This window comes from Alexandromys fortis, unplaced genomic scaffold (genome assembly GCF_014885135.2).
Source record: "Alexandromys fortis isolate MF-2015 unplaced genomic scaffold, M_Fortis_MF-2015_v1.1 scaffold_1, whole genome shotgun sequence".
NCBI lineage: Eukaryota > Metazoa > Chordata > Mammalia > Rodentia > Cricetidae > Alexandromys > Alexandromys fortis.
In genome coordinates, this window is record NW_026067927.1 from 33,217,803 (window position 1) to 33,243,076 (window position 25,274).

The following is a 25,274-nucleotide window of genomic DNA, read 5'->3' on the forward strand; positions in this document are numbered from 1 at the left end:
TTCCCGGAGGGTGGAGGGAGAGGGTGTCTGGGGGTGAGGGGCGGGTAACGGGGGCCTGGAGGTTGACAGGAGCCTTTTCCTCCTTGCCGTGACTACTTTATTTCATTAAAGCGGCCTGTACCATCACCAATCTCGGATTTTTTTGTTGTTCTTACATGAAAGGGGAAGCAGGCACAATCGACTTCCCCAACCAGGCCCTGTGATTTTGGGGAGGGTGTGTGTGTGTGTGACGTGGGTTCCTTTATAAATGAGGTTTATGCTTATTTCCAGCCCAGCGGTGGAAAAGGAATGGGGGTGGGGCAATGGCCTCTCCAACCCGTGGCAAATGAGAGGCTTTCATAGCAAAGAATGGCCGTGGGAGTTTTCATTCGGTCAGACAAGGTTGCGCTCAAAGGCAGGCATCCTCTTTTCAGTCGGGTCAGGCAGACGTTTCGCCAGCTCCCGCTCTCAGCCAGGCCTCCACGGCCTACCTCCTACGGCCCCTGCCCCCGCGTCACCAAAGCAGGACCGAGAGGGGGAGGGGCGGGCTGGGTCCCCAGGGCGGGTGGAGATGCCCTGCGGAAGGCCCTCAGCAATGAGGGACCCGAGTCGGTGCAGAACTCCAAAGCTGGCCCTTCAGATACCCGCCGGCTTTCTGAGCGCGTCCTTCTAGGCCACCTCTTCGGTCACCACCTCCTCAGTTCACCCTTCAACTGGATTCCCAGCCACCGCTGTCATCTGTGACCTCAGTGAGCTGCCTCTCTGGGCATCAGTTTTCCCGACTGTTTGTGACCTCACCGAAGGATGTGTGCTGAACACTGGTTCAAGAGAGGCGCCCCCATCGACCCTAAATACTGGCTCCTCAGCTCCATAAATGCAAACTCCTGTCCTTTCACCCCTATTTTAAAAAACAAAGCGTTTGTTGTTGTTGTTTTGTTTTGGTGAAAGCATTCAAGTAGGGAAGGGCAGGTGTATTCCTATGCCAGGTTACTGGCAGTCGATGCAAGGATGACCAAAGACTTCTCAGGAGCACCTGGAGTTTAAATTTCCCATAGTCTCTGCGGGTGTGGGTCCGGGGCCAGGGAAGGTCTTCTAGCCTTCTCAGGCAGCCAGTCTGGTCTCTGAAATACCCTGTGCAAAGGACCAGGCCTGACAGAGGTGAGACCCAACCTAGACAAGAGGGGGGTAAGCCGCCCAGAGCACAGGGCATGTCTGCCCCCTCCTCCATCCTCAGTGGGAAAAGTCTGTCCACTCAGAAGCACTGAACCCCGTTAAGTTTTGAGCCAGATCAACCCTTCATGGCTTCTCATTCTGAGTATTGCATCTGGAGTCACGTACGTGGTGCCCAGGCAGCCAGAGTCCAGTTTACCCCAATTGTCCGACCAGGTTCTTGGAATCAAACTCCGGACTTAATACCTTACCTCCGGAGGCAAGCTGAGCCTTAACCCAGAGGCCGGTGTCTCCAGGTCCCCACCCAGCTATCACCGCCCGAGGTTACCGGTCCATGAGGCGCCGGAAAGGAAGCAGGGTGGACAGGGTAATTAGGGACCCCTTGGCAGCTGATGACGAAACCAGGAAGGGCTTTGGCCTTTGGGAAATGCATCTCTTAAATACGTGTGGCAGATTCCTGTCTGGAATTTGGACTTCGGGGACCGAAAGGCCGAAAGAGAAGGAGAAGCGCGCATTTTGGTGGCCCCGGGACCCGCCCGCTGCTCAGCTGAGGGCGATAACCAGGCGGCAGGACGCCAACCTCCAACTTCCAGCCTTTGCAGGATAGGTTTGGATCTAAGGAAAGGGGCCCGGCCACCATGACCATGATGAGCCTCGGGCTCACAAACATGGATTTTCGGGTGCCACCTCCAAGGTGAGTACCACGCGCTGGCAATTCCCGGAAAGCGCCCCACTCTCTACCACACAGTCCTACACTGCGTTCTTAAGCCCCTCATCTGTGTTCCCAAGGTGACAGAAGCATCTCGGAAGGAAAACGAAAGGCATCTCCAGCACAACAGAAAGCTGAGTTTTAAATCCTCTTCAGTCTTCCCCCACCTTTATCCTGTTTTTTAACACTATGCCTGATGCAGGGAGGGCATCTAAGTTCTTTGGGGATAGGTGGGCTGGGTCGCCCTCTTCAAATAGAAAATTGTGCTCATTTGGGGTCCATCTCCGTGAGAGACAACAGTACAGGGAACCCCGCCCCAAAACCCCTCCCCCGCATCCTTTTCAGGCTTCTCAACCCCTCGAGCTACCAGCACGGAGCAAGCGGTAAAAGCCTCAACTTCAGTTGTTTCGGTGGCTGCAAACTTCCAAGTTCAAGATTTTCCCAGGGCCATCTACAGACTAGGAGGAGTCTGGGGAGCACTGCTTCACCACTTTGAAAAACTCATCTTTAAAGCAGCATGATAAACTCTGAATGGTGATTTCAGCAGCTTCTCCCTGAGCCATCCAGGCTGCCAAATGATTATTTCCAAGTGTCCCAGGACCTGCGGCTGGCTCCTCTAGCACCCAAATTTGGTCACAACTCGATCTGATTTACATTAATGGAGGAATTAAAAGTGCCAGCTCTCCCCCCCCTTATCTGGATGACCCTCCCCTAATCTAGCTAAGAATAGAATACTTTTTAAAAATAACTGTGAGTTGGGACAGACTTTACTGCAATAAAACATTTTAATTTAATTCAGCGTAAGAGATAAGAAATAACTCTTCAATAAAATATATAAAATTATACAAGATACCCTTTCGATGGGCTAAAAATATACTGGAAGAGATGGACAGGACGGTAAATACCAAGGAGCCAACTGTGTTGTCTGACAACATTTTCAGCAAGTCCGTAAGACGGCTTCACCCTCTGCCCCCAACATGTTAGAGCATATAAACTTCCCTAATAAGTTTAGCACATACAGTAAGCACACACAATGAAACCATGTTTTTTTTCCCTTCCTGATTCTATGGATTGTTGAAGAACATTGAAAATATAGAAAACTGTTACAAGACACTGGTTTTTAAGCAGACCATTACGATATCCTCCCCAATCACCTCTGCAACGTGAGGACTGGTGGACTGAGCATTTCACAGAAATCAGTTCTTCTAAACACGCTTTACCCTTTAAACCCTTTTTAAGGCCAATTACCTGGACCAGAGTAAAGACAGACCAGACTGGAGTTAGGAAGGTTTCCTATTAGCAACCTGACCCTGAGGAATTCTCAGGGTTATTCTGAGCCTCCTCTCACTGACCTTAATAAAACAGAAAAGAGTTACTATGGAGAAAAGGAAGGAAAACAGGATCGTATGCACGTCAAGGGATCATCCTTATGCACATAAAAGGCAAACATGGTACACACCTCCCTTCCTTTGCAAGAATCTACCTGAATCTACTTCTTATATGCTCTGTGCCTACTTCTGGTATGCTTTCCATAAGAAGGTCCACCATCCTCTCAAATTCTAGCAAATTCTGCAAATAATCTCTTTCCCTTTAAGAAAATGTAGCAAACTTAGCACAGTATCTTAAGAAGATGCTATCTAGAAAAACGGATAAATGTATATATAAATTTTGCCTTTCAAAATAACTTGAATTTTTACATCTGGCATATAAAAATGTCTTATATTTTATTATATATTTATACATAAAAACTAGCAGAGCCAATATTTGTGAGAGGAAAGGGGGGGCATCTGGAAGATTATGAAAACAAAACAGGTCTTGGTGCCTCTCACCTAAATAACAAAGTCACTCTGTATCAAGCGGCCCTGTGGGCCCTGTGGCTTAGGGTGGCGATGCAAGGTTTGTGTTCAGGAGCTGGACTGGCACCACCTTCTAGGAGAGGGAGGGGAATGCTTTCATGCAAACATCCATCCCGGAGTCTATCCATTTGGTCTTCTTTAGGATAGATGGTACATGCCATATCCAACCGGCGTGGCATAGAGTCCAACAGGCGGGATGGGAAGCACAGGTCTATGGAAGGGGTAGGATGCTCCATAAATGGATGCTGCTTGCAGGGGAGAGTTGATGGGGAAGGGCAGACTGAAGCCTGAGGGCAGCATAGGTTTGGCAGCCATTTTCAGCTTTTCCAGTTCCGCCTCCTGCAGTCTTTTTGCCTTAGCCCTTCGGTTCTGGAACCAGATTTTGACCTGGGTTTCTGTAAGGTTCAGAGAGCTGGAGAACTCGGCCCGCTCTGCAATGGAGAGGTACTGTTTCTGGCGGAACTTGCGCTCCAGGGCTAGAAGCTGGGACGTGGTGAAGGGCGTGCGTGGCTTCCGGTTGGTCTTGTGTTTCCTCAGGGTGCAGGTTGTGGGGCTCATGTGTCCTAAAGAACAGAGAGGGGAACCAATTAGCAACTGTGCCATTCTCTCCTCTCTTAAGAGAACACATAAACCTTGGCTCATTTTCCAAAAAGGTACCTTTGTCAAATCTGTGTGTGTGTGTGTGTGTGTGTGTGTGTGTGTGTACGCACAAGTAGTTAGTGTGGAAAAGGACCACATTTAAATGGTAGTTGCTATATTTTTATATCAGCTTGAGTAATGTGGTCGTGAAACTTTTTATATGGAAAACATATTGCACTGCAGAAAATGGAAATAGAAACCACGACTAAAGCTGTCTGTAAGTCACGGGAGCTGAGCACTATCTAAGACATAAAACTTGCTCAGAATTCAATCTCTTGTCTTTAAAATGGGGGCCTGAACTCATGCCTGTTCTCACTGATACGATGCACGCATCAGGAGGAAAACGAAAAGGGGCTAGATGCTGGGTCAGCCTTGGACCGCTCTCTGAAAGAGAAGCTGGCTTGCACCAGCCTGTTTATGAAGGATAATCATGGAGATAAGGCCTGCGGTATTATAATAGCATCCACGGATGGACAGGCAGATCTAAGCAATAAACAACCACACAGCTGTCACTGCATCCACCCTACAGATTATAAAACCCCAACATCATTTTACAGATCTGGATGTGGGATCCGTTTCTTGGCTGTGTGCTTTGGCAGTATAAACTTTACTAAGACGGAGGTGTTTGGGGGGGGGTAAAATTAGCTCGCTCATAAATGAACATGTCAAGAGAAATCCCTCTGCCTCTGAACTCTGAGCCCCTGACGATGGCATCTTTGTCTCTTTCATCCATTCCATGGTTTAGGGCAAATGTGTAAATGATTATTTTGTTGTTGGAATTTAGAAGTGGGGAATAACAAGCAAAATAAAGACCTGGCCACAGCGTCCAGACTCCGTTTAAAATGGGCTGTTATAGGAAACACAAGCCCGGGGCCTAAAGGTGACTCCCCAACGACGGCTCAACTCTTTCTGGCCTTGTTTCCCTCAGGGCTAGGGGAGGAGTGTAAAGTGACGAGAATAGAATGTTAAACAATTATTTTTCTACTTTTGGCATTTACAAGTTATTCTAATTTTTCTAATGTAGCCGGGCTGGTAACCCCTGTGTCTTCGCAGGGGAATGTAACATTTCTTGTTTAGTTACTTTGGTGGCCCAAAGAAGAATTTACACTTCATACTTGAGAGTGACGCAGCGCAAGTCCCAACCCAGCCTCGGTCCCCGTGTCAGGGTCAGAACACAGACACCCCGGAGAAAACTGAGTAAGAGACTTCAAAAAAGGCCCTGCTTTTGCATATGCTAACCCCTAAGCGAGTCTAGGGGAAGGGGCTTTCCTCAAGCCAACAAACACCAAGGCTGCAATCCTGAGCTTCCCAAGCCTACCCAGGCTCCCTTCAGACTCCAAACTTCAAGGCACTCACTTGCTGCTGGTTCCCCAGAGGAGCTTTGAACAGGGTAGCTTGGGTCACTCTTGTTGTGGTGTGGAGAATTGCAAAGTCCAGGCCTTGAGGACTGTGCCTATGTGGCAAAGCCTTGAAATGAGTACGTTCCCCCCACCCCTACCGTGTTCTTCCCCCACCCCATTTTAACAGCCAAAGAAAGCATGTGATCACACAAGGCAAACAACATTCAGCCTACTTTCTCCAAATAACAAAACCAGGGTTGGTCAATCCCTCCAGTTCCAGCTCCCAGCTGATTCTCGATACTCTCTGGACCCATCCTGCTGACACTTCCAGACCCCAAGTACCAAAAAGTCCTATGCTTTCAAATGAAACCTTCTCTGAGATCCCTGAGTTTCTTATAAAAAGCTATTATGGCAGACAGGGAGCACAGCCCACTGCAGAGAAGTTACAGGGCTGGTGGGGAAACTGCCGCACTAGATCCCCAGGCCTAAATATGCCAGATTTCTGACCTTTGGCCACAGCCCTGTTTTAAGGCTGGAATCCTGGAAGTGCTGTGGGGCATTGCCCTGGGGCCTAGCAATACACAGGCACTCTAAATTTGTTAAACAAGTTAAGACTTTTCACCTTGTTGGGCCTCCATTTCAATGTCAATAAAATGGATAAATATTACTTATCCCTCGGGGTGCCTTGGAGGACTCGGTTTTGGAGGACCCAGAACTCCACTTAGGGGGTGATGAGCAAATGTTCCCGAGAGCTTTTCCAGGGGCCCAAACTGCTGATCCCTCTGAACCCTGCTAAGAGGTGTCCTCATCTGTTAACAAGAGGCTCTCTACCGCCACACAAAGGAGATCAGATAAGATAATGTCGTGAAAAGCGCTGTGCAAACTTGAGTTAAATTCTTTAAGTCCTTAATCTCTGGGCCCTTTCAGCCTTTCAGAATTTCCAACAGGGTGGAGAGAGACTGCCGGAGGGGACAGCCACTGACGCCTGGGTCTACCGTCTTGTTTTGTTCACAAAATACCTTGTAGCTCTAGTCCCGAAGGCTGAAAGGGGAAAATGCAGCCAGCTTCTCTTCCAGCTGAGCTCGGAAAGTCCCTCCACAATCCTCCTTTCTCAACTTTCCCAAAGTTTAGTGAGGGGTACGCACAGAAAAAAGGCAACAGAGCAGATAAATCTCAAAGGCCAAAAGATAAAACTAAACAAAGCTGCAGGGAGTGGGCCTGACAAATGGCAATAGTAAAAGGACCCAGGACCCTAAAAGGATGCTAAGCCTGGGAAGGCAGTCAACACAGACTCACTAGAGGTGGGGTGTTGGTGAAAAAGATCAGTATGGCCAGCCCCCAGTGATAGAGGGTCACAGAAAGCATGGACAACCAGATCCCCATGCCCAGTGCAAGCATGGATGGTGGCCTGGGACAAGCAAGCGCAGTCTTCTTAAAAGCAAAGCACTAGCCACCATGTCCGAAGCCACAGGTGGCATGCCTCTGCCTGTACTCTGAGGTTCTACCAAGCAGCCAAACCCGGTGAACTCGTGGCCACCACACTTTATACTCTCAAGTTCTGAAGGAAAGCTGGTAATTATCACTGTGAACCCAGAAGCGCCCGTGAGGGTCTGGCCCGAACTAACTAGCTCGCTGCAAAACTCAAAACCTAATCAACAACGAACTAGAACACGGAGCAGCTTCCTTTCCGAATCAGTCTCTGCCGCCATCCCTTCGTAGGATCTGGCTTGGACACTCTGCAATTCGAGGAAAACCAACGATTTCCCCTCCACGTCTGGTTAACCTCCAATTGTCTTATCTTTAGAGTGGGGCTCACTTCACAGGGACGCCTGTATATTTTGAACGTCAGTAAAACATATCTCGATACTCATTAGAAGTCGATTCCAGCCCGGCGTGGTCGTGCCAAGTCAGTAATTACAGAACTTAAAAGCAGGAGGATGAATTCAAAACTATCCTGCGATACAGAGTTCGAGGCCAGCACGGCCCACAAGGGACCCTGTCTCAACGAAACAAAACAGTGACTCTCCCCTTCTGCCCGGGCAGGTACCATGATGGACAGTGAAACACAAACATGAAGAGTCCGGAGCAGGGGGCTAAGGGCTGCAGACAGCAACAACTGTGCTTTGGTTTTCAAATGCCAGCCAGCGCGCAGGTACCTTAGACTTCGCGCAGCTAGGGATTCTGGGATGCGGACCGCTCGCTGAACTGGGGTACCCAGGGGTCAAGAGCATCATCCTGTTAACACCCGTCCCCAGCCCCTCTAGGACCCCACGCGCGGATGCAGCCCCGGGTCCGGTCCCGGGCGCGCACTCACTGGGCGGAGGGGAGTATCTGCCGGGCTCCTGTATCCACGCCGCTCCATCTTCGGAATTTTCCGACTTGACCGAGGCGGTCTCGAAGGGCTTGACGAGAGGCCCGGGACTGTGCGCTTCCCGGACGCCGTGTCCCGGCAGCAGCAGCGGCCGCAGGGCAGCGCCAGCCGAGGCGCAGTCGGGTGGCACCGCGGGCGACTCCTTGGGCGGCTTCTTGTCGGACATGAGCGCCTCCACGCTGAAGGGCAGGCTGGAGACCTTGACCCTGCGCTCCTCCACGCCGCCCTCGGCACCCCCAGGTCCGGGGCCCGGGCCGGCCAGCATCGCGGGACCCTCCTCGTCTGACGAAAACAAGTCACTGCCTTTGGCCGGAGAAGCCATGACTTTCTGCGCCGTCTAGCTCTCGGCGCGCGACTCCGCTGGCAACTTGCAACCCAAGACTCCAACTTTTGGGGGGGGAGCCGGCAGGGGCGCGCCGGGAGCCCAGCCCGTCCACGGAGGGGAAGTGGGAGACTCGGCTCAGCCAATTGGCGGCTGCTCTGCTCCTGACGCCACGGACGCTCGCCTCTGATTGGTTCTCTCTGGAGAGGCTGGGGCCCTCTACCCCACCCCACCCCGTTTGAAATAAATTAGGAGTTAATTACAGGAGCAGTCAGCAGAGTTGTTATTAGGCGATCCCTCAAGGGTTATAATCGCCCAAACTGAAAAGTCCAAGGCGTAATTAAAGCCGATTGTTTAAAGAGGAAGCTTGCCGAGTCCCATTTCTTCTGTCTTTTAACCCCTCTTTAAAGTGTACCTGGTGCCCATCCCACACGCTCCCTGCCTGAGAACGGTGGAAATCCGCAGATGACATTCCTGGAACTTTTATAACGCTCCTACTGTGAGCCCAGACTAGTGTAACTTTCTAACTATAGTGGAAAACAGTGGCCGGCATCTTTGCTAATGGAAATGGTTTAGGCATGATGTTTAGAAGCATCTTGTCTTTGGAAAGTGTTCCAAGACATTAGCTGTTACGTTAACTCAATCCTCAAGAAAAGGGACCTAGGATAAGGGAGGCTGAGAGGTGGTCAAGGAATGCCCAACTAATCTCTCTCCTCTCCTCTCTTCCCTTTCTTTCCTTTCCTTTTCCTTTAAAACAGGCTCTTGTTCTCCAGCTTGGAGTAGCTTAGAAGTCGCTCACTATGTGGCCCATGGCCCAGGATGGTCTTGAACTTGCAGAGATCACCCTGGCCTCTTCCAGTGGCCAGTGTTGCGTGTTGCGATTGTAGGTGTGCGCCAGCACACCTGGCGCCCATTGATTCCTAGTGGCTAATTTATACAAATGGTCTCCATTTCTTCCAGGACTAATTTTAGAAACTGAAAATGCGTGTACTTTCTTGCCCCCTGAATCTCCTCTCTAGGTCAGCGCAAATGTGTGTTTTTTTTTTGAGCTTGTGTCTGCCAATGGGGTTCAGGTGCCAGCATTGCCTTGGGAGGGATGGGCAGGGGAGAAGGGCACTTTGTGACACTTGGTGTCTTTATTCCTGCAAATCTTGGCGATAACTGTTTCAAGTTTGCAAACTCCAAGCCTGAATATCTTTGGGAAAAGGACATCTCACCTGACTTGATTTTTTTAAAGCTGCATACCTACCCTTGCCCCACCCTAAATTGAGGACAGTCCTACAGCATGGGTGACCAGCTGCATCCAGGCACTGAAGAGAGTTTTGAGACAGAGGCCTGGAATGGTTCTGAGCCCAGCCCGCAGCCAGCAGTAGCAGACAGATCGCTTCAAACGACACATTTCAGGCCTCGCAAGCTTTTTCCTATATCCAAAAGACCATCCCGTGGTGAGGGAAAGAGAATCCTGCTCAGCCCAGGTCCAGAAACAGCTTCCTGATCAGTTCCTCCAGCACTGAAGGGAAGACCACTGTTTAAAACTGTTGAAATGGCCAAAGCTTGGCAGGTACCTTCCAGTTCAGGAGTTTAGAAACTTGACCTCCTAGACTTACCGAGCCTTAAACTCTTTTCAGGAGACTCTTCTGAAGCAGTGTTCTTCGCCCCAGACGTTTGCTGGAGCGAAACTTCACTGGTCTGAAAGGACCCAAGGGGGAAAATAATCTGAGAAGACAAAAAGCCTTCACCAGAGATTTTCAGTTCAGTTTTGGAAAAGCTTTTTAAAAGTTAAGTTCTAAACGATCTTCTGAAAAGAACTTTTGGAACTTTCTCCTACCACAAGATCCAAACACTTTGTTGTTGTCGTTGCTAAGGCTGGAAGCCCAGAGAAAGCCTGAGGACTATGACAGCTGTCTGGAGTTGCGCACATTTTCCCTGGAGTCAAACCTGATGATAGGAATCTCAAATACAATACAGGTAAATCCAGATTAAGTTCCGTGTCTTCTTGATGTGTGGGGCAAGACGTGGGGTTATAGATTTTGGAAGCAAATCTAAAATTCGTTTAGCCCTCAGTTGCCAAAGTGTACAGTAAAATAAAGTTCACATTTGAGTTAGGCTGAACCCAGCCAATGCCTTATAAATAATCCAAAACCCCATCTTTAAAAATGTGTCCGTGTAGGGTCACAGGCTGATTCCTAAGAAGTTTAAAAAAGAAAAGAGGGGATCAATTCCACTGAAATGCTTTTATTTTCATTTAGTTCTGGCAGAGGAAAACCCAGGCTCTCCCTCACTATTTTGGGGGAAATGATAAGACACAGAGGGAGATAGTGAAAAGGAATATTGCTTTCCAGGGTGCCAAGCTCTGGCCATGAACAGGACGCATGGCCAAGGAGGCAGCTGGCGATCTGCATCCCCATGCCAGGCGCCTCCTCCCCAACTCTGCTAGGGTGGGGACCAGGGGCGTAAAGAGCCTGAACACGGAGTTAGCCCTTCGTGGAAAGCCCCAATCTACTGCAGAGTTTTGCATACCCTCCGAATATTTTATTCACATCTCCGTGGCTCCGAAGTAAAGAGCAGTCATTCCTTCGGAAGGATCTTGTGGGAATTAGTTTTCTACTAATAGTAGGCTTCATAAAGTGGTGGGTGTAGGGGAATTAGTTTTGAAATAATCTTGTATATCAAAAGCAGCATTAATTTATTCAACTCTTTCTTTGTCTCAGGTATCCGAAAATAAGGAGCCATTACCGGCCTTCACCGACCCCGAGACAGGTCCTTTCTAAAATTCCAGTCTGAAAAAGGTGCAGGTTTGGGTGTCTTCCCAGAGCGGAGGACGGGCTTTTGACACCTCGGACACAGACACGCAGTAAACTTTTTAACTCCGGGGTGATTAGAATAATGTATATGCAACTTTAATACTTGAAGCGGTTAAAGAGGGGTTCCAACTAGAATCCAGCCACCAAGAAGCGTCACCTTTACACCTTGCCCAAGAGCCTGAACTTGAGCAGAATCTCATTTGCTTTTCAAACACATCACTACAGGCTGAGACTGTATCTCTGTCTAACCATGGAAAAGCCTCGGAAGCTGCCCAATCATGCAAATAGTAGGTGAGACACCCTCGAATTTCCCTTGGGCCTAAGCTTGCACGTTCCCGAGTTCCCCACACCCCTGATGCAAGTCGCAGGAGCCCGGACCCTAAGGGGAGCAGCCGCGGGAGCGCGCCCGAACTCCAAGGTGAAGGCACTCTTTGCAAGCTGCGAAGCGCTGAGCACCGACCTGGGCGTTTGCAACCCCGAGGACGGATCGCGGGATCCCAGTGGCTAGGAGGGGCCGGGGGAGGGGCAGAGAAGGCAGTAGACGGGCCAGGGCTGCGGGTAGGCGCCAGGCGCGGGGAGATGAAAGGCGGGCTCCGGGGGAAGGGGCTGCGCCGGGTGACCGGCTCCAGCCGCGCCGGGCGCCCCGCCCCCGCTGCCCGGGGCAGAGGCGGCTGCCCGCGCCGGAGCCGCGTTAATTGCTCTCGGCCCGGCACTCAGCCTGCGCGGAGCCAGGACAACCTCGCTCCAGGAGGAATGACAATTCGCCCTAATGGGACAACCTCACTCCCGGAGGAGTGACAATTCCTTCTAATGGGCCGCTTGTTAGAGGCCTATTCTCCGAACCCGGGTATCAGAAGCGGGCAGACAAATGGGCGCCAAGGGCCGCCAGGAATTCCACCACTGCCCTCCACTCCGCGGACATTCGCTGTGTGACTTCGGGCAAAAGATGGCTCCTCTCGGAGCTTACTTTCCTCACCTGCGCGAGGGGAAGAAGGGAGGGATAGGGCAGATCAAACCACCAACTGGGCAGACAAATCCCCAGGCAGCTGGAGCAAACCCCCCCTGAGAGTGACTCAGCAGGGAAATTGAAGTTGGATATTCAGGGTGGGAGCTGTGTTTCTTTAGCCCTTGTTCACTTGTTTAGGACGCTTAACAAAAGGCTGCAGGGGAAGGGCTTTGACGGCAGCCCTACCTAGATTACCGAAGGCTTTTTTTTTTTTTTTTTGACTTCCTACCTGTTGATGTTGAGTGGCAGGAAAGAGGGGGGCTTGAGAGGTCAGTCCCACCCTTGTACCCCTGGAAGAAGCCCAGGACAAAAAAAGCTGCACCTCTGCCGGGCCTGGAACCTGGATGGAGAATGGCCAGTCCTTGGAGGCTTCACTCCACATTGGCTCAAATGTTACCGTGGCCTAGAGGGAGTGAGCCCTGGTTCTGAGCCTTCGTAGACCTGTTCGATAGCGGAATCCCTTCTTGCCATCTGTCACCACTGCCTTCTCCGTTTCCTCTTTCAGAACAGACCGATGACACATGCCTGGGATCCTAGAATGGAGGAAGGTGAGACAGGAGAATTGCTGCAAGTTCAAGCCCAGTTTGGGCTACGTGAGACCCCCCCTCCCATCTCCAAAAGCCTAAGGAGAAGGAAGAAATGAACCCTCTAGTGCATAACCTCCAGGCTTGCCAAGTGAGAAGTAACAACACCCCAGAGTATACAACCTTGCCCCCAGCTTGGCAGAGCTGTTAGCTTTAAAAGGGATTGAGTCATGTACCCCTGTAAGACTGTGCAAGTCACCTTACCTTTGCAGCACCAGGGCTGTACCTTGTAGTGTGGTAGCATTCCGCAGATGTCGGCTATCTCTCAGGTTGCTGTGCCTATGTGCTTCCCTCTCTCTCCTGCCGATCCTCCTGGTAAGCAGTGATCCATGCTGGAGGTCTTGCATGCGGAGATGCAAGACTGTTGAGCCCTGGTAGTAGGTACCTGTCTATGCAGAGATCTCACCCCATATCTCTAGGGAGACAGAAGAACAAAAGGAAAGCAAAAGAGGTTAGAAACAGCAGAGGTGTCTTCCAGCCCCTGGGCACAACTTCTGACAACTTTCCCAGTCTCTGCATTGGACAGGAGCAGTACTGCAGCTCAGATCTGTTTGCAAGTTAGTTTCCCACAAACTGCAAACAAATAAACAATCAGGAACAAACCACAAACCACCTGAAAGGCAGTTCTAGGACAACATTGTGTCATTGCAGCTATGGGAAACCCGCTGGACCACTGAGGATGACACTTAGCGCATCTCATACAAGTCTCATCCTCTAGGCCAGAATAACTACAGGAATGTCCTTTGTAGTATTTTAGTGTAGTGAGGGCTACAACCTCAGTCCCCAAGACAAGCTTTTTAGCTGGCTCAGTAAATGCCAGCTCCTTTCTTGTTTCTCAAACAACCCTGTGGTGTGGGGCCCTTGTTCCTCCTTAGGAAGGAGAAAGATAAAGCTTCATTCCATTTTTTTTTTTTTTTCTCACAACCAGTGGTGGAGATGTCAGTCAGGGTTTGGCTGATTCTAAAATTTATGTATCTCAGTTCCAAGGCAGCCTTGCTGCACAGGGAGAGGAGGATGCGACTGGAAGGGCTTGCAGCATTGAAGTATTTATGATTTCCACCCCCAGCTTAATAGACAGGCTGTTGAGTCTGAGAAGGGCTTAAATGACGAAAAGAGAACCCTGGTTTGTGGATTACCGGTGGCTTAATAGGAATCTCAAACATTTTATTCAGTTGTGTCTGCATTCTTTGGTATCAGAACAAGAGAAGGGAAAAGACATTTAGGGAGCTTTCTAATGGTCACAATTACACTTTTTAATTAAGTAAAATAGAATGCTGAAACAATATGGTGGCCCGCATCTGTAGCCCTAGCACTCAGAAGGCTGAGGCAGGAGAATTTCCTTGAGAAAATTGTCCCAGCAAGACCCTACTTAATTTTTTAATTTTTTTTTTTTTAGATAGGGTTTCTATGTAGCTTTGGAGCCTGTCCTGGAACTAGCTCTTGTAGACCAGGCTGGCCTTGAACTCACAGAGATCCACCTACCTCTGCTTCCTGAGTGCTGGGATTAAAGGCATGCGCCACCACTGCCTGGCTCCAACTTAAAAATTTTTTAAAAAAATTCTATTCTAGTTGCTCTACCCCATATCCCTTGTTCTATTCTGAGAATGAAGGAGATTGGAAGTAATTATTCTGAATGTTGTTAGTTATTTGTAGGTGAAGGGGTTGGCATATGGAGCTGGGCTCAAACGTGCTAGCCTTCAGGTCTCTTTGGATAGAAAGACCCCTAGGCTCTCTAATAGGATGGGGTACATCTCAGCAGCAGAAAAGACTCTGGGTTCCATCCGTGGAAACTACACACCTTGAACTTTGCATCATATCATGAGATGCTTTAGCGTGGCAGAGCTCTTTCCCAGTCAAGACTTCCCTTGCCTCCCAGTCACACCAAGGCAAGGGTATCTCATCCCTAACTTCCTTCCTTCCTCATTCTGTCTGCCCCGCCCCGGAGGCAATTGCACCCCCCCCCCAATTTGGTTCCACTTCCTGAGGTCATGGAAGGTGGGACCTGAATTTGTCTTGTGTCTCCCTTCTTTGGGGACCTTCTCTGGTCCTGAATACAAAGCGATCTGATTAGAGGGAGGGTAGGACTTGCCATGAGGAAGGAAGCCAGCGCTGTGCCCAGTGTGCCTAAAAGAATCCCAAGCACAGTGCAACAAATAAACATGGATTGGATCATCAAGTCAAGGTGGTGACTGAGCCTGCCCCAGGGAAGGAGTCTTTACCCTCACTGGTGTGAACCTGGAAGAAGGAGTCTTTGCCCTCACTGGTGTGAAGCTGGCATTGTAAGGACTGAGCCCGCCCCATGGAGGGAATCTTTGCCCCTCACTTCAGTGTGAACATGTAATCGTGAGGAGTCTCTGTGTTTCAACAATTGTGGGTGATGCTGATCAGGAAGCAATTGGTGCATGTTGGATCCACATGTCTCTAGACCCTCAATTATCACCATAGCCCCCAGGAAGGAGCTGCTCATTTTATAGCTGCAGAGTTTGTCACCTTTTCAAGGTTGAAGCATCAACTAAGTGATCCAGTTGGCATTTGACCTCAGGCCAGACTGTTTCCAGATGGGAACCAGCTTCTGTCTCTCTGGGTTTGCACACAACATGTCTTCTGTCCCCACATCAGCAATGTCCTGGTCTTGCTGGATTTCCATATTTTCTAGAGAAAACCATGCTTTTATAATTCTTTTCTCATCTCTCTCTCATTAACTTATCTATCTGTCTGTCTGTCTATCCATCCACCTGCCTCTCTGCCTATCTATCTATCTATCAATCTATCTATCTATCTATCTATCTATCTATCTATCTATCTATCTATCTATCTATCTATCTATCATCTATCTATCTCACTACCTACCTATCTACCTACCTACCTACCTACCCACCTACCTATTGTCTATCTAACCACTCACTGATCTATCTTCCCACCCACCGATCGATCCATCTATTGATCTGTCTATCTATCTATTGTGTATATGTTTATGTGTCATGACGAATGACGGGTGTGTCCGGAACCTTTGCCAAAAATCTGGGTAAATGAAAGATGAGAAACGGGGCACTCTACAGGACCCCAGACATCTGCACATGCATTACATCATCACTCTTTATCCACTGCCTTTTCATTTGTTACTTATTTTGTATGTGTGTGAGTGCCGAGTACAACCTGTATGCGTCACTTATTATTCCCTCCATTGTATCTGTTCCTGGGCTCGAGCTCCAGCTGTCAGGCTTGGGGGTAAGAGCCTTTGCTTTGCTGAGCCCTCTCTCCAGCCTGTGTTTCTGTATTTAGCGACCACACCTGACATTGCCAGGGTCTGCTTCCCCAGCTGCTTCCTAAGTATTTACCGTGTGTGGCCAGGCACTGACGGAAGCATGTGGTCCAGACCAAGTCACTAAACCTCCCAACAGCCCTGTTAGGGCGTTGCTAATATTATCTTCATTTTTGCTCACAGGAAACCCTAGATACTTATAATTTTTCTCTTTTAATTGTGTTTGTTCAGGTGTCTCCTCTCTCTCCATCCTTCCCTGACCTTCCTCACATAGAAAAGAAGAGTCATCATAGTTTAAATAGGAGGCCAAAGTGGGTGGAATTCTACACAAAGGATATTTCAATGATTCAGGGCTCAATGAGTTTTCCAAGCTTGAACTATAGTTAAGCCTTCCTGATGATGATAATATAACTCACAGATTTAATATCTTCAGTGTGTTGTAACTTAATCGAAGTGGTACATTTTCCCTTTTTTTTTTTTGTTTTTTGTTTTTTGTTTTTCGAGACAGGGTTTCTCTGTGGCTTTGGAGCCTGTCCTGGAACTCGCTCTGTAGACCAGGCTGGTCTCGAACTCACAGAGATCCGCCTGCCTCTGCCTCCCAAGTGCTGGGATTAAAGGCATGCTCCCCCGCTTTGCCATCCTCCGCAGCCATAGGCAAGTGAGTTTAGAGTCTCTAGATCCAGAAGTAGGGTCTGAACTCCTGTGTGCTACTCACTGGCTAGGTGACTTAGAACAGGTCATTCTCCTCTCTGGGTCCCCCATCCCTGTCACTGGTCAAGCCAGGTTTGGTAGCCAGGAGTGTTGTGCCTAAGCTTCTGGGGTAGAGAAGAGAGGGAGGAGAGGAAGTGGGAGAGAAAATCCACCTCCCTGAATGCTGTGTCTGAAAGATGGCTGATCAAGGTTTCCAAGAGGGGCGAGAAGCTGCATGAGAACCCAGTGGTTGACCCAGCAGTTGGTCTGGGTAGGCTGAAGCTTCAGCTTTATCCTATGGCAGCCATGTGTCTTCAACAAGTCTACCCACTTCTCTGAGCCAAGCCTCATTCTCCCAATCAGAAACTGAGGGCTAATAATCCCTCTTTCAGAAGGATTAAATGGGATTGTGGATATAAAATATAAGGAGCACAATTAATCCTCCCTCCTTGCCTGTTGCCGGGCTCGCACGTGAGTCAGATGAGTGACCTGGAAGGAAACACGCTCGGTCCATCATCGCGATGCAATTAGAGCCAACACTGTTGGTGTGGACAATGGTAAGAGGCTTATGAAAGTCGTGCTTGCTCAAAGTCGCTGGGGCCTTTGGGCAGCACAAGAAGGCTTTGCCGAAGCTGCCGCACAAGTCTTCCTCAGCCAAGTCACATGACAGCGATGGCAACAAAGGCACCCCGAAGGCAATGGTCCTCATCCCTTCCTCTTGAGTTCAGGAGACTCAAACGTCACCTCCATAGGGACTGAACCCTTGGCTTCCACATCCAGAAAGGTACAGAATGTGGCTGCAGAATCCATCCCTCCTTCCACTCTCCTTACTTTCAGACCAATCCTATGGCCTGCCTTCTGCCTCATGAGTTTGTTTTTGGTCTTAAGATTCTAATTTATTGAAAGATAAACATTAATTAAACAGTCCCACGGGTCCTGTTATAAGGTCAACAGATGATTGTCTTGAGACAAGAGAACAGTTGTGCCGATGCCTGAAATGTGGTAATATTGATTTACAGCATTCGAAAAGGGCAGGTCTGGTTGGAATCCTGTCCTGCCTCTACCCGGATGGATGGCCTTGGGCAAGTTATCTCCTGTCTCAGAACTTTGGATCTCTTATCTGTAAAATGCAGTGATTATTCTTACCTCACAGGTTTACGGAGAGACTTTGTGATAGAGATGATAGAGGATGCCATTGTAGTGTGTCGTCGTCATTATTAACGATCACTGAGGCAGATGAGGGAGGGTGTGCATCTGATTGGATATTTGGAATTGCTAGCATCTTAGTAAACAGTGGGAGAAGAGTTGGTCAAGACTCTGGTCTAGTTTTCCTTAGATCCAGTTATCTCAAAGCGTGCTACTTTCAAAGGAGGAATTGCAAAAGAGGAGAAGGAGTCTTTGAAAGTGGAATTCTGGTTAAAAGTCACGTTGTTTCTCTCCATTTAACCAGCTCATCTTCAGTGAATAGCTGTGGTGATTACCACTTCCCCAGCAGCGGGATTCATAAAGGACCCCCCAGACTGCAGGCAAAACTAAGATGTGTGATAGAAGCAAGGCAGGAAGATGCTTCCAAATTTTCTTCTTTTCCTAAGTCATGCAAGGCATTGACATGGGCTATTTTCTCTTTCTTTCTCCTTGTTTCCCCCTGGCTTGTCCAGCTGCTGTTTTGTTTTGTTTGAGACACTGTCTTGTCAATCACAAGATGGCCTCAAATTCACCACCTGTCCTCCTCCTTCCTTTCCTCAGGTGGCTGCCTGATATATTGGCAAAGCCTGGATTATGGTCACTACCCAGATGACCCCTGCCCTTGAGAATCTGTCACTGTTGGAGGGTGCAGCTTAGTAATGGAGCATGCACTTACCATGTACGAGCTTCCAGGTTTAATACTCAGTACTATTAAAAAAAAAGCGAACAATTGTATATGAACCTCCTCTCCAGTGGAAATCCAGATATGTCAAGTGCCCGGATTCCATGAAGATGTCAAAAGTACAAATTCCATCTGAGGAATTCTCTCCCAGTTAGAACCATCTTGAAAACAACATATACCATCTCAGTAAGTTGCCAAATATTAAAAATTTGGAATGCTTTCCACAGGAATCTAGAATTCTGGCGTCTCTGCATCCTTCTGAGGTGGGCGGCCCTAGTCTGAAGTGACGGAAACCTGCAGGTGCTATCTGCCCATTCCTGGGATACAAAGAATGCTGTTCTAGAAGGTTCAGGGTGTGTGGGAACCCAAAGGAACACCTGCTTATTCACCCTTGAGAGGTGGGAAGGCTGCTTTGAAGAGGTGGCCTTCTCAGACTGAGCTTTGGAAGACAGCCAGATTGAGAAGGGAGGGTCTCCTGACCCAGAGGGAAGGATCCTTGCACAGCCAAGCAATGAAGGGACGGGTTTGCATGCTTGACTATTCAGAGAGTGTGGCCGGAGTGATGAAGTCACACAGTGGCTACTCTTGCAGTTGACCTGTTCGGTTCCTTCCTTGCATCCTAAAGCTCACACCAGACCCAACACGCTGGCCTGGCCTCCCCAGGCACCACATGAACGTGGTTCACAGACATTCATGCAGGCAAAAACCCAGACACATAAACAATATTCAATTCAATTTTAAAAATCTTTTAAGAGGAGAGAATATGGACAAAATAGGTGTATACAGGTGAGAAGGTGTGTTGGAAGCAACCCAGTAGGCCCTCGAGAGATACAGAGAGATTAAAAGACCACCGCCACCGCTGCCACTTTTCTCCCCTTCATACCCCTCCTCCCCCCCTTTCCTTCCCTTCCCTTTCCTCTTTTTCTTTCTTTCTACCATGTTCGGTCAAACTCTTCTTTTAGAATTTCAAAACTAATACGCATTTGTGTATGCTAACCAGGAAAACCAGAACCGTACAAGCAGTCAAGTCTCCCCGTCCTCCCATTCCCCCTCCAGAATAGCCAGTGTGAACACTCTCCTGCGTGTTCTCTTCCACCCCTACCCAGCAGACATAAGCTGCAGGTGTGAACACGGAAGGTGAGAACTCATGATGCCTCTGTGTGCACGTCTGTGTCATCTGCTTTTCTTTACTTCATGGCCCAGACAGCTGGTCAGTTTCTTTCTCTCTCTCTCTTTCTTTCTTTCTTTCTTTCTTTCTTTCTTTCTTTCTTTCTTCCTTTTGTTCTTTTTTCTTTCTTTTTTCCTTCTTTCCTTCCTTCCTTTTTCTTTTCTCTTTCTTTTCTTTTTTTTTTTTTTATTTATTGTTTTTTCAAGACAGGGTTTCTCTGTGTAGCCCTGGCTGTCCTGGAACTCACTCTGTAGACCAGGTTAGTTTCAAACTCAGAGCTCCATCTGCCTTTGTCTCCCACGTGCTGGGATTAAAGGCATTCACCATCACTGCCCAGCTGATATCAATTTTGTTGATGTAAACCTAATCCATCCTTTTTCTAGTCTGTGTTAAGGATATAACAAAGTAATTTAACCTTTCCCCCATTGTTGAACTTTATTTATTTTTTGTCCTTTTTTTTTTTTTGCTAGGGTCAAAAATTTTTGGAAAACTTTTTGTATGTTACCTTTGCACTTGTATGACCATATATACAGTATATATATATGTATATATATATATTTCTATTCTGAAGTTGAGGTTGCTGGGAGCCCATTGTGTGTATTTTTGACCAGTATAGGCCTTGCTCTGTCATTTTTTAAAGCCCTGTTCCTTTGCACGTTCCCACCATAGTCTCCAGCCTGGAGTCCATCCCTCCACACACCAGGCCAGTGCTCTGCCACTGAGCTCAGCTCCACCTCCAGCCCTATTGCTCTGTTATCATTTCTGACAAGAGTGATTTTTGAGCCAGCGGTTATCAGTAGGGTTCCTTATTATACCCCTCTGGTGGGAGGCATTATGGAACACACTGGAAACAATCCACATTAGTGAGGAAGCATCTGTGGTTGCTGAAGAAGCCAGAGAAAAACGCTGGGACAGGAGGGAGGGGAGAGAAGTGGCTCAGAAAGAAATGGAGAAAAATACCAGGCTGACTGCTTCCTGTAGTCCCAGGACTCGGAAAGCAGAGACACGACAATCGCTGTTCTGACTTGAGTTGTCACACACACACACACACACACACACACACACACACCCCACAAAAAGAAACCAGTCCCTCCTGAGGACAGAGGAATCCCTACTGCCAACCAGATCATGAAAATATAGTAGTATGTCCTGTCTTCATGTCCTGTGTATCTCTTTCTCAGGTCCCTGAGTGCCCCCAACCCCATACCTCTCCTGGCGTTCTGTCTCAACAGCCTTAGTGCCTGGAGCCCTGTGCCCAGGCAGCAGGCTGCTTCAATCAGAGAGCTGGCTCTCTCTTGCTCAGGACCTAGATGACGAGACTGTCAGTCAGGACAGGCATGCTGCCACATCGCCACATAGGGCAAATCTTAGAGCCTTTCTTAAGAGATGTATTGATTTCATGTGTATGCATGTCTTGACTGCATATATGTCTGTATGCCACATACATGACTGGTGTCAGGTCCCCTGAAACTGGAGTTAAAGGTGGTTGTGAGCCACCATATGGGTATCCGAGAACTGTTCGCCCTGTTGCCCTTAATCTTTTCCTCTGTTCCCTTGTTTCTTTTTGTCGCTATCTTTCTCCCCAAACTCTAGAAATGAACAGCAGGCCCATCATTATCTCCTGCAGTGTCTTCATGAATCCTGGGAAGTCTTGGGGCTACCTTACTTTAAGGGGTGGTCCCCTGTGGCAGCTGCTGAGGAGGACCACAGATTGGCAACAGCCTGAGTGTTTGTCCAGCTGCCTGCGTGGTTCAGTAGAGGCTGGTAAACCCTCCCTGTCAATAGGTCCATCCGTCTTTGAGACCCTGCACAGAGTAGAATGTAAGCACCTGAGGCGCAGCTACCAAGATGTCTTCCCCTTCTCATTGTATAGCTCTGGCTGGCCTGGAACTCACTGTGTGGACCATGCTGGCCCTGAACTCACAGAGATCCACTAGCCTCTGCCTCCGGAGTACTGGGATCAAGGGCACGGAGCCCATCACACTTGGCTCCCTCATTGGGTCTTCAGCAGTCAGCTGCATCTCCATCCACGCTTACGGGTACCAGGCAGAAATGCTCCTTCCTCCCTTCCTCTTCTTTTCAGATTTAGCATTCGAAGATGATTGGTAAAATAAAAATCAATTACCCATTGACAGTGTGAGCTCAAATCAGATGCAGAATCCTCTTGAAGGAAGCAGATCCCATCTGCTAGTTCATCAGCTCTGACCTGGACGTCACTACCAAGGACTTCAAGGTCAGACTGAAATGGTGGGCTCCGCAACCCTGAGGATGTCACCTGACCATTCCGATCCTGTTTTCTCCTGCTCAGAGTGTACTAGCACTAACTTGGAGGGCTTGTTGGGAGTGTGCGCATAGCGACTGAGAACAAGGGCCTGGCTGTTCTTGGCACACAGTAGGCACTTATTAAATGCAAGGCATTTTGAAAACGATCCACTGAAATTCTCTGAGACCAGCTGACTGTTAGAGCAGAAAGGGTGATGGGAATCACCCTGCTCCGTGTCTCAGGCTGGCTCTCGGTTGCCTAGGTGATGCTCTGCCATGCAAATCCAGGCCACTGTGCAGCCTGCCGGGCTCCTATGCTGCGTGGGCACATGATGAAGTCAATCTGGTTGCTCTGACATCAGGGATGTCGGCTCTGGCTGCTTGGCTGGGGTGGTTGAGGCAGAGGGCTTCACTCTGTCGGCGACGGAGAGCTCGAAGCCAGGGGATGATACTGTAAACAAACAAGTAAGCAATAGAATTTCAAAGAATAATATTTAGTTGGATTTAACAGCAGCAACAGCAAACAAACGTCAAGGAGACGGGAATTCCTCGGATGTGTGTAAACTGAATGGAAAAGGGAAGAGGACGGAAGCAGGGAAGACACAGCCTGCTACAGTGGGGGAGCTCTCTGGGCTCCCCTACTATTTCTCGTATGCTTCTCATTACCAGGGAGAAAGGCAGGCCACACACGGGCAGAAGAGAAACTCTGAGGACAGAAAAGCCACTGGGGGTGGCTGCGAGCCTGCTTTCTGGATCTCAAACATTCCATTACTTTTATATTTAATTAAAATAAAACCCACTGAGTCACAATCTGTGGGAGCAAACGCTTCGATGCTTCAGTGCCCCGCAGAGTGCATCATTCTCGTGGCCCCGGGGACAAGACACTGGTAGCTTCGAGTTCGAGTTATAGTCCTAAAATGCTTTCCATATCTATCCTATATGGTTTGCATCTAGTTAGAATCTGGGCACTGGTTTCAATGAGGCTTTCTTTGCTGGCTCATTCAGTGAAGCAAAGTATGAAGGCACGTGGTCACTACCCCCACAGCCCCGAGCTCACATCACCCTCCCCACTGTAAGTGGGGGAAACTGAGGCTTACAGCAAGGAAGCTGTTTTCTCGGACTTGGTCAGCTGTTATCAGGGTGAAGTTGGTTCCAGACTTTAGTTTCCCAAGTTTAACTTGAATTCTTTTCCTAGCATCGCAGCTGCAGCCAAAAATAATTCATTTTCTTGGAAAATGCCTGCTTCCAGACTCTCCCAGGCATTACGAGGACCAAGATAGCAGTATTTACACCCCATCTCCAACATGAGACCAATCCTTTCAGCAGCTCGTAAAGGAGACCCACATAAAAATATCTGAGTCTCTCTGCCCCTCACATTCTCTTAGTCAACCATGCATTTTCATGGTTAGGAAAACGCAAGTGTCGTAAAAACGATCTGGCAAGAAAGCAACCCCAAGAGCTCCCCAATCCTCGCTCCCAAATGACTGGCCCCTGGGCTATCCACCTAGTCCTAGTCTCTCTGTTCTCTTCCTCCTTTAAAAAGAATGCTTGCCTGTCACTGTCCGCTCCTCCTGTGGCCACAGTGGCCCTTTGGGGACAGATGAAGTTCATTGTTTCCGTCACAAGCATCTCTCTCTCTCTCTCTCTCTCTCTCTCAGATGTAAAAATGTGCTCCCGGCAAAATCTTGGCCTATGACGTCTCCTCTCAGAGGTGACTGCTGGGCTGCTGGGGAGTTTTAGAAACTCTCTCTCCCTCTCTCTATTTTTCTCTTTTTACAGATAGTATTGGAAAGAGAAATGACAAGGTCAAAAATCTTCTGCTATAATCCACGAGTTTGCCCCATGGGTTTTGTCCCATTAGCCTACTTTGCTCTGCTGTTTCCAGGCTCTTCTTGAGCAGTTTTTGGGGAGCAAAGTGATAGCGGCCTTCAGGGGAGATGTTCTCCCTTCAATAAATATTCCCTGAGTGCCTACTGTGCACCAGACACTGCCCTCGTAAGAACAACGGCTGGCAAGCCTGCCATGGCCCTGGGAGTGTGGCACCAGTGTACATGGGGACACATGCTCGGACACACTGTACGTGTCCGGCCCTGGGACTATGGTGCCAGTGTATACGGTGACACACGGACAGGCACTGTACATATTAACAGAGGAGGAAGAGCTTTAGTTTGCTGTATGTGGCTGGAGTAGATTGAAGGTTGTAGGCACTAGGGCTCTAACTTCAAGCTGGATGGACTAGGAGGACCTCCCAGGAACTAGACATGGCTAAGTGGAGGCCATATGATACATCTAGGGAGGAGAGCTGTGAGAAAGAGGAGCATGTATGAAGGCTACGAAGGAGCATGTTAGGTTGGGAGTGTATAAACAAGGCCTACTGTCCAGATTGCCTCATTTCTAGACTAAGTGGTGTGTGGTCAGAACATCATTGGCAAGAGATCATACCTAACTCCTGGGATTGGGGCACGTGAGGTCCAGATATGGGTCTCTAGTAGAGCCCTGTGCATCCCAAAGTAGCTAGCAGTCATGTTCTAACGTGCGCCTTTTTGTTGTTCTTGTAGATGCCGTGGGGAGGTGTGGGAGGTGTCTAGATGAGTGTGAGTGAGATCCTGCACCTGTAAGCCCAGGAGATCTTCCTGGCATTGGAAGGAGGAAGGAAGCAAGGGAACAAGGAGACCATCTGAGGCGCTGCTCTGGGTATTATCTGTGTGTTAGCATCTGAGGGGCTGCTCTGGGTATCAGTGTGTTAGCATTGGGCGAGGTGTAGCGGGCTGCAACATCTGTGTGTTAGCATTGAGCGAGGCAGGCTGCAACAAGAGGCAGCAGTGGACAAAGAAGGTAGGGTGGGCATGAAGGAAGAGAAGACAGAGGCTTGGGAGGACGCCCGAAGTGTCCTTATGTAGTCGCAGTTAAGCGTGGTACTGTGATGAGAAGGAACGAGGTGGTGAAGGGAGTGAGGGGGCTGAGAACAAGTCTGGTCTCAGGGTTGCCCAGATGTGGAACGCCATGAAGCTTGGTTTGCCTGTGTATATCTGTAATTCCACGGACTAAGGAGGCTGGCTGCAAGCTGGAGGGCAGTGTGGACGTAGTGAACCTTGTCTCAAAGTGACGTTTAGAAAGGGTTGAACCGTAGCTCACTAGTGGAGGGTTTGCCTCGCAGGTGTGAGGTTCATGAGTTTCAGCTCTGGAGAGAGAGAGAGAGAGAGAGAGAGAGAGAGAGAGAGAGAGAGAGAGAGAGAGAGAGAGAG

General features: G+C 48.9%; 2 protein-coding genes across 4 annotated transcripts in view; one reads left to right on the forward strand and one right to left on the reverse strand.

Annotated features, from left to right (window-relative positions):
• The window catches only part of Sfxn1 (sideroflexin 1), a 1,040,418-nt gene that overhangs the window by 533,735 nt on the left and 481,409 nt on the right, over positions 1 to 25,274 (forward strand). The window lies entirely within an intron of this gene.
• Msx2 (msh homeobox 2) lies at positions 2,677 to 8,493 on the reverse strand. The gene is made up of 2 exons (XM_050143879.1): positions 8,008 to 8,493; positions 2,677 to 4,277 (listed from the first exon to the last, which is right to left on the reverse strand). Exons 1-2 carry the CDS (start codon positions 8,384 to 8,386, stop codon positions 3,853 to 3,855), a joined length of 804 nt encoding a protein of 267 aa, XP_049999836.1. The 5' UTR covers positions 8,387 to 8,493; the 3' UTR covers positions 2,677 to 3,852.